Source organism: Garra rufa, chromosome 7, assembly GCF_049309525.1.
Source record: "Garra rufa chromosome 7, GarRuf1.0, whole genome shotgun sequence".
NCBI classification, from domain to species: Eukaryota; Metazoa; Chordata; class Actinopteri; order Cypriniformes; family Cyprinidae; genus Garra; species Garra rufa.
This window is the reverse complement of record NC_133367.1, coordinates 38,387,936-38,397,315: the sequence shown is the minus strand read 5'-3', so window position 1 is coordinate 38,397,315 and position 9,380 is coordinate 38,387,936. Positions and strand designations below refer to the sequence as shown.

Sequence of the window (9,380 nt, the reverse complement as noted above, 5' to 3'; positions counted from 1 at the left end):
AAGCAAAACATATGGAGCTGTAATCATAACTGTTTATGAAAACAATAACAAGTGCTCACTATTGTACTGTCTCTAATGTTAATTTCTGTTGGAAACAATGATATGTACTTACTGGTAAATATTTCTCTGCTTGTAAAAAAAGTTCTTGCAGAAAAAGAACCGACGAGCCATTTTCTAAAATCCATATAATCCATATACTGTTGTGAAACAACTAGTGCCAAGGCTTCACTCTGTGTGCAAATTAATATGCTGAAGACGTAATGATGCTTCAACAACAAATCACAGATGCACAAATGCTAGGTTTATTTTTCACAAAAAAAGGCGAACACACACCAACTGTAGTTTGTCATTTTATTTAGTTAAAATACATGATAAAATACAATTATTCGAATATATTTATATAATTATATTCAATATTTCAGTAACATACAGTTGAAGTTTTTTTTTTTTTTTTTTTAGTGGTAGTTGTTTATGAGTCCCTTGTTTTTCTTAAAGCATTAAAACTGCCTGCTGATTTTCAGAAAAATCTTTTAGGTCCCTTGTAGTTTTTCTGCATTTTTCGGTGTTTGAACCCTTTCCAACGATGACTTTATGATTTTGAGATCCATTTCACACTGACGACCACTGAGGGACTCATATGCAACTATTACAGAAGGTTTGGACCTTTTTTGTTTAAAAAATTGAAATGCAATGTTGAAATATGCAAATAATGCATTATCTAATTAAATATGCAGTAATTTGTATACATTTCCAAAACAGAAACATTCGCTAAATACATGGTTTAAATTTCTTGTTTCATTTGTTTTAGACATTTTAGATTTCAGGTTTTTATATATAAACCAGTTTTCAGTGCATGAGGGAAAAATCATTTTAAGAAAATCACATACAGAAATGTGTTGTAATTAAATTCTACACACACAAATATATAAAGTGCAAAAAAATAAATACTGTATTTTGGTTGTTTTCTTTACACCTGTATGAAACAACGTGCTATGAAAAGCCAAATGGCCCAAATCAAAATTGACTTTATTTAAAAATAAATAAATGTTTTCACCTGGAGTGTCTTGCCTTTAAATTATAAAACATAACTCATTATGCCAGTAATCATTTCAGTACTTGTATTCACAACTATATCACACTTCAAAAAACAGCAAATTAGAAAATTCCCCTAGAAAATTAACAAACAAACGCACCAACAACAACAAAAAAATCTGTTGTCAGACAGCATTTGTTTTTTTGCTCCCCATTTTTTTTTTTTTTTTTTTTTTTTACTGTTTTACTCAGTGGGACTCTCCCATACATTAATATTCACTATCGACAGCCGGCAGTTTAGTATCCAATTAGTTTTGTCTAATTTTGGCTGAAAAAGTCTCAGAGCCTGCAACCTTTATAGTGGTGTACGAATGAGACCTAAAACCTGGAAACAAGTTAGCATTTTTTCACTTATGAATACTTTCGATGAACTTCAACATCTGTGTTATTATAGTTGATTCTTATATATGTTTTTTATTTATTTATTTTTTTGACAGAACATTGTTTTACAGAGTTGTTTGCCATTGTTGTCTTTATCCCTCACCATTAATCCGGGCTTGGGACCGGCATATAGCTGATGAATTCGCTATAAGGCAGGTTTACAACATTACTTTGCTACTGGACAATAAAATACAATAAAATTAAAGCCCTGTATTTAAACTATTTAGTCCTAGCAGCTATTTATTTATGATTATACTTACGGTTCTGATGACAACCTGGCAAACACCCCTTTGCTAACTTAGGGTTCACCACTTTAGTAGACAGGCTTAGCTTGTTTTCTGTTACTAAAATTGTCTCTTTTTTCGCCTTTCTTCATCATTCATAACTTATTGCCTTAAAGGGTTAAGGCTTACATCAGCCAAAAAAATTATTTATCTTTCTGATGTAATCTATTTATCCTCATGCCATTTCAAACCTGTATGGCTTTCATTCTTCTTTAAACTGTATAAATTTCCACTGTATAGACTTGTTTTGTGTTCGACAGAAGAGATAAACTCATACAGGTATGGGACGACATGAGAGATTAGAAAAATGTAAATGATTCAGGCTGCTGAAGATAAGTGATATCAATGAAGAGAGGAAAGAAAAAACAACTCTAGCATCCATGAATCCCTGTGTTTGCATCTTCAAACTTCCTGGATTTTATGTGTGTTTTCTTTGGCCATCGGAGCTCCTTTGCTGGTTTCGGTGTATCCAAATTGCATCAAGTTGGCTGAAATACAGAATGACACATAATGATGTCTTCATTTATTTTAATCATTGGGAGACATTCGTAAGTCAGGAAAAATGTTTCGTTTCTAAAATAAGACCTGCCTTTTTTATATCCTCCTCTCTGTTTCCTGAGGAATATCACAGCTCCAGCTCCAGCTCCAGCTACTACTAGTACTATTACTAGTACTACAGAGACCAGCACTGGAATCAAAATCACTGGAGAATGTGTGGTTGCAATGTCCACACCTAAAAAGACACAGAAAAACAAAAACTGACATGAAATACATTAAGGACCTACAAGTACAGTAGCTATTAGGGATGCAACTGGTCACTGATCAGAACCGGCTGATAATTACTTGTGGTTACACTTTATTTTAAGGTGATTTTATTACACAGAATTAGTACTTAGTCATTAAATTAAGCCTGCTACATGCAGTTACTGTATCAAGGGTTTGGTGTATATGCTAATCAATCATTCAGTTCTAAGCAATAATTAAATTATTGCATGATTTAAATCCACATTTATTAAATACATGACTGACAGAGACAGCTCAGTTTGTTAACACTTATATCATCTCTGATGTACCTGCACATGGTAGACAGAGTTGACTGATGTCCAGATGTTTGCTCTGGTTGCTGATGGGATTGTTGAGCACACAGCTGTAGGTGTTTTTATCCTGATATTCCACCTCTAGAGGTAAAGAGAGACTGATGCTGAGATCAGACGCACTGATGCTGGAGATTAAACTGTTCCCTTTGTACCAGGAGAGAGTCGCATCACTCACATTCACCACTGAACACAACAGTGAACATTTAGAGACTGATGAACTTTCAGATGATGAGGAACATTGTGAAGAGTTTCTGATGATGACGGGAATGGGAAGATGATCTAAACACAATAGAGAAAAGATTGTTTTTTCATAATAGACTACAGGAAGATACAAAACACTAAAACCTAATGTATTCTTATAATGTTCCTTGTCATTTTCAATAAATTCAGTTGAGTTTTATTTTTCTGGTTGTTTGATGAGTGATGTTTGTTTAGTGTTTCTTTTTATAAGATTGATTGATTAATTTTTTTTAAATGTAATTTCATATATTCATTCATATATTTGTATACTGAAATTGAAATACTCACCATAGACTGAAACTCTGAATCTCTTGTAAGAAACCCTATTGTTGTTGGTGATCTTAAGATTATAAAGTCCAGAGTCTGTGGTTCTGATGTTTGTGATGGTGAGAGATCCAGTCTGACTATCCAACTGCACTCTGCCAGCAACCCTATCACCTATTATGGTGTTACTGGCTTTTCCATTGATTTGGGCAACTAGAGTTTTTTCAGGTCCATAATACCATACTATCATATCATCTTTCTGTTTTTCAACACCTGTGGGTAGCTTGACAGGATTCCCCTCCATCACCAGCACCTCTTCTGTCTCAACACCAAACACACCTTGTGAACAAAAACAGAAACAGTTTTAAGGTGTATGATTACATGATTAACAATGACATGACAGTAATGAGTAGTTAAAGGGAAAGTTCACCCAAAAACGTAAATTTGATGTTTATCTGCTTACTCCCACAGAATCCAAGATGTAGGTGACTTTGTTTCTTCAGTAGAACACAAACAAAGACTTTTCACTCAAATCAAAACCAAATTAAACCCTGCAGCTAGTGATGAAACACTGAGTTGTTAAGACACAAAACGATCAGTCTGTGCAAAAAACTGAACAGTATTTATATCAAATGTTCAAATGTATTAAGCGTGTTCACAACAGCCGGCGGATGACGCGTCAACATACCCTGGCAAAGGATTCTGTGAGAAGTCAACTCTCCTGGATGAGTTTTAATTGGTTGCCAGAATCAGGATAAGCACAATTAATTACCATTTCGAGTAGCCGCTATGCACTGTGTAAACAAAAAGTGAGGTATACGCAAGACAGATCTACAGATCAGGCGGATCATGTTGACGCGTGGCACGCCGACTGTTGTTAGTGCGCTTAAGACGGTAGACTGCTGTGGTGAATCAGAGGTAAATAATAATATAAATACTGTTCAGTTTTTTGCACAGACTGATCGTTTTGTGTCTTAAGACATCAATGTATCGATTTAATTTGGTTTTGTCTGTGTATGGTTTTTTTTTTAACTCTCAAAGATTTGGTGCCCATTGACTGCCATTATATGACTGACAGACTGCAACGGTTTGAGTTAAACATTTTCGTTTGTGTTGTACTGAAGAAACAAAGTCACCTACATCTTGGATGCCTTGGGGGTAAGCAGATAAACATCCAATTTTCATTTTTGGGTGAACTATCCATTTAAGTAAAACTATTGCCTGTAAATAATTCTATGTGCAAAGATGGCAAAGACAAACCCTTCCAAAGAAACATACTTTTCATGTTACTAATACGTATTTTTTGGTTGACAGACATAACTTCCCATTCCAAATGTCTTGCCATGCCAATTTGTCTGTATGCATTGTTATTTTATTTATTATTTTAATAGTTAGATGTCAAATGTTCTCCTCCTGACATTGAAGGAGTGCATACAACATATTTGCCCATAGGCAAATAGTTGCCACACATTCAAATACAAAAAAAAAAAAAAAAACCCTGAAGGAAAAAAATGCAGCTCATATGCACAGAGGACACTATTAACATGACTATATGCATTAAATTTTGGGCACAAATGGAATAACTGTCAAATTATACTAACTACTACCCTCACTGGTCCCATATAATGTTTCAACTATAGGATAAAGACAAACTATGGATATGAAAACAAGTGTTTAAAGATATCAGTAGTCTGGGAAACCTTTGAGAAAATGAAGACAAATTAGCATATTATCATTTAACAAATATATATTTTATTTTTGTACAACATAAGAACGAGTTACAGTTAGGTTTATTTAGACTGGATAAAATGCAGACCGGACAAAATGCATTGGAAGTGGAAGTTTAAAAACACTATTTCTTTCATTGTCTTCAGACTCGATTTTGAAAAAAGTTAACACTTTATCAAAGAACTGCAATCAAACGCGGCTAAATCACTAGACCTCAGGTTGGAAGTACCTTGCATTTTCGACATCAGCTTCAAAGCCTCGGTAACATTAACAACATACACCGGTGATCTTTCTTTTATTTACAGTGTCAAGTCCCGCAGAAGTTTCCATTGCACAGAAGACACACTTTTGGTTAGGTATCTTTTTTCAAATAAATTAGTTATAAAGTTTCCCGATGTGTGTCACAGTGAATATGAGAATCTGTGACATACAGCTTTGTAATTATGCAGAAACCAAATTTCTCTCTTTCTGCAAACTGCACACATTTCAGCTCATGTTTTAAATCCTAAATAACAAGTTAATTTAAATCCACAAACTAACAGATTGATCAATGTATGTGGTTCATGAGTTGCAAGAAAAGGATGAAACTATAAAATCTTACCATTTATGAAGATCAGTAGTGATAAAGAAAGAAACACAAGATTTGAACGCATTGAGCTATTCATATTCCCCCTGTTGAACCAACTGTGCAGTCTGAAAATTGTGTGGTAGACTGATTCATTCATTAGATCTCATATAACATTTATCCTGTTCAAGACAGCAGCTCCAGCTCTTGTGAGTGGAAATGAGAAACTCCTTTTGTCACACAGAACTTAAATAGGACAACGCCCAGCCTGTTCAGGTAAACTCTAAAGCACTAAAATGTGCCCTGACAAGCCTCCTTCCTGCTCGTTTCGTTTCTTTATAAATGGGACACTTCAAGGAAACATCAGAAGAAAAAATAATCTAGTATTGTGACTAAATCAGACCCACTGTAGAATACAAAGATCTTCAGAATTTTGGGTGGTACTTCATAATACTGTACACAACACAACTGAAAAAAATTACGGTCAAAAATGATTAGATTACAGGAATGAAAGAAAGAAGAAAGAAAAACAAGAAAGAGAAATATCATTCAGGTGAACAGGGTCTCTAAATTTAGTCCAGGAAGTGTTTGTTAAAACACTGTTAAAGGCTTGCTTTATAAATTGCAATGAAAGTTAAACCTTGTTTAAACCCAATAAATAATTATCAAAACAAAAATAACAAACAAACAAATAAATAAATATACATTTATATGAGTAAGGAGGTATTATTCTGAAAGGCATCGCTAATTCATGTTAAGGCCCACTGATATGTGAAGATATATACAATACAATACAAATGTGCCTTATAAGGTAAAATCATAAAAAAAAAAAAAATCTAAATCTAAGTATCAACATATCAATTTTCAAAAAACACATGACCATGATAAGTTTATTATAGGAAGTTTCCAACATCATGTTACAACATTTTTATTGTTTTATAGCAACTTTTGTACTGGACTTTTATGCACATAATAAAAAGTAATATCCACCATGTTAATGTTTAAACTGCTTTAATGTTCTTTTTTTTTTCCATTCCAGTGTTGCGTTTATTGGTTTTATTTATCATAAAGCTTGTATAAGTCATCTTGAAATTCCAAAGTTCCAAAGCACAAACACAAAGCAATACACACAAGCTTACTCACACTTACGTATGCTGACAGACATTTTGAATATGTTCAGTAATTGGATTGTTCAGGTTCGACAATTTAGAGGTTTAAATAATCAAAAATAATCAAGGTTCTTAACAAATGCTAAACAGTATAAGGAAAGTGCTGAGGTCAGAAACCTATGTTACATTTTTAATTTTCATATTAACACAAAAAGCATGTAACCACACCCCTGGCTAAATGTGTTTGGACCAATTAGCCAGGTGTGTTCATTAAAAAGCAACAATATTTACGTCAGTTTGTATTCAGTGTTGTTATTTTACTGAAGCTTTAATGTAATTGGTCACATGTGCTCTGATGGGTGTGGCTACTGTTATTGCTTTAGTTCAAGACATCAAGATGCAGAAGAAAAAAATATTGTAAATACACCTGAGCAGTTCAGATCTTGCCAGTTTTTAAGAAAAGCAGAATTATAAAACTTAATATATCAAAACAAAGGTGCTATGTTTTATTTATTTATTTATTTTTTCTTAGTTTGAGAGACCTCTCGGACCCTTATTTGATTCAGCATGAAACCAGCTGAACCAGATGAACTAGATTTGTTTTTCGGATTCCTGTCACACCTTTGATGTTCCCGGTTTCTCACACTAGTGTGCTTTAATGTTTAATCAGGAAGTTTGCTTTTAAATGCTTTTATTTTGTACGAAATTGCAAAAAGTCACACTTGTGTTCCCGGTCAAAAATGACTGGACTCCAAACAATTGCTTATAAATCTTTCATTATGCTTTATTATTACTAAATATTGGAGTCAATCTTTTTGTCAACTTCTTTTCTTTCATTTAGGATTGGTTTTGTGTTTCTGTTTGCATCTGATTAAATTATAAACCTCATGCTTTATTATTACTAAATATTGGAGTCAATCTTTTTGTCAACTTCTTTTCTTTCATTTAGGATTGGTTTTGTGTTTCTGTTTGCATCTGATTAACTAATAAACCTCATTCATCCGAAAGTAGGCACCTCGTTTTTGAACCTACGATTACTCAGATGCAAATAGAAATTCAAATGTCGCCCATTCATTTCAGCATAATAGAAACCGAAATAATACTGCACCCAAGACTGTCATGGTATTTGTCATTCTCATTGACAGAAAACACCCGCAAAAATTCACAATTGCGCAAAGACTTGTTTTGTCAACTTGTTTTGTTTCATTTAGGATTGGTTTTGTGTTTCTGTTTGTATCTGATTAATCATAAACCTCATTCATCCGAAAGTAGGCACATTGTTTTTGAACAATAGTTAATTTCATGCACGCACATAGTCCACACAACAAATAAACTAGTCATGGCCATTCCTGCTCACTAGGCCTCAACAATCCCTTAAATGGCTTCCACCATGACCATGTGCTCAAAGAGGCTTGTGGGAGCGAAGGGTCTTCTGGTGGCCAGAAGGGGACATTGAGCAAAATCCAAAAGACAATCGCATGCTGGCGCACCTGTTTGGTGCTGCCTCTTCTCCCAGCTGTGCAAGCTTTGCTTTGCAAAGAACTGCGGAAGACAATTGTCACATGAGACCACAGGTAACTGATACAGTGATTCATAATTTTTACATTGACGATTGTCAACTCACCAAATGGGTGAGCAAAAATAAAACTGTCCTGTCTTTCATTGAAGAGGAACAAAGAGGGAAAGACATTAGATCCTTGGACTTGGACAATGACAGATTGTCAACTGAACATGCATTAGGACTTCAATGAAATGTAGAAGATAACACTTTTAGATTTAACATCACAGTCACAGAAAAGCCACACACCCACAGAGGAATTCTCTCTATGGTGAGTTCTCTGTTTGATCCTCTTGGCATTTTGGCACCCCTCACTCTTCCAGTTAAGCAATTGTTACAGCAGCTGTGTAAAGAAAGGTGTGGGTGGGACAAGCCAATACCCTCTTCTCAGTCTAAACAATGGCTAAGTTGGATTCATGACCTCCCTAATTTAACAGCCTTCAGTGTACCACATTGTCAGAAAGTCAATGAATTCAGAAAGCCACAGTCCCTCCGACTGAATCATTTTGCTGATGCCAGCAAACTTGGATATGGAACTAACTATGAGGCTAATAACCACACTCATGCTCACCATGTCATGATCGGGGCTGTGGGTCTTCCCTCAGCCTCCTGGGGTCGCTGTTTTCCATTCCCTGCACTGCACTTCCTAATTGTTATCACCTGTCTTTGTCATCAGCACTCATCACATCCACATCTGTTCACAATCACCATTGTCTTTATAATCTCCACTCTCCCACTACCCTGTTGAGTCTGCATTGTTTCCTGTATGCTGTCTTCTGTGTGGTTTGTTTTTCGTGATTCTTGTTCCTGAAGTTTATGTTCCTGACGCGGAGGCGACTGCGCTCTCTGTTCCTGATGTGGAGACGACTGCGCTCTCTGTTCCTGACGCAGAGGCGGCTGCGCTCTCTGTTCCTGACGTGGAGGCGACTGCGCTCTCTGTTCCTGACGCGGAGGCGACTGCGCTCTCTGTTCCTGACGCAGAGGCGGCTGCGCTCTCTGTTCCTGACGCGGAGGCGGCTGCGCTCTCTGTTCCTGACGCGGAGGCGGCTGCGCTCTCTGTTC

The 9,380-nt window shown here is 35.6% G+C and overlaps 1 protein-coding gene across 1 annotated transcript; it reads right to left on the bottom strand.

Moving 5' to 3' along the window:
• Positions 1 to 337: 337 nt before the first annotated feature.
• LOC141339022 (CD48 antigen-like) lies at positions 338 to 5,908 on the bottom strand. Its single transcript, XM_073844638.1, has 4 exons — positions 5,688 to 5,908; positions 3,383 to 3,697; positions 2,831 to 3,133; positions 338 to 2,490 (listed from the first exon to the last, which is right to left on the bottom strand). The coding sequence occupies exons 1-4, from the start codon at positions 5,809 to 5,811 to the stop codon at positions 2,237 to 2,239; spliced, it is 996 nt and encodes a 331-aa protein (XP_073700739.1). The 5' UTR covers positions 5,812 to 5,908; the 3' UTR covers positions 338 to 2,236.
• Between the last annotated feature and the right edge of the window lie 3,472 nt (positions 5,909 to 9,380).

Bases quoted from the DNA above. Each gene is read 5' to 3' on its own strand.
- LOC141339022 (XM_073844638.1), bottom strand. From the start codon at position 5,811: ATGAATGAATCAGTCTACCACACAATTTTCAGACTGCACAGTTGGTTC. The intron at 3,698-5,687 runs GTAAGATTTTAT...TTTGTTCACAAG, and splicing joins ACTACTGATCTTCATAAATG to GTGTGTTTGGTGTTGAGACA. The intron at 3,134-3,382 runs GTGAGTATTTCA...TATTGTGTTTAG, and splicing joins ATTCAGAGTTTCAGTCTATG to ATCATCTTCCCATTCCCGTC.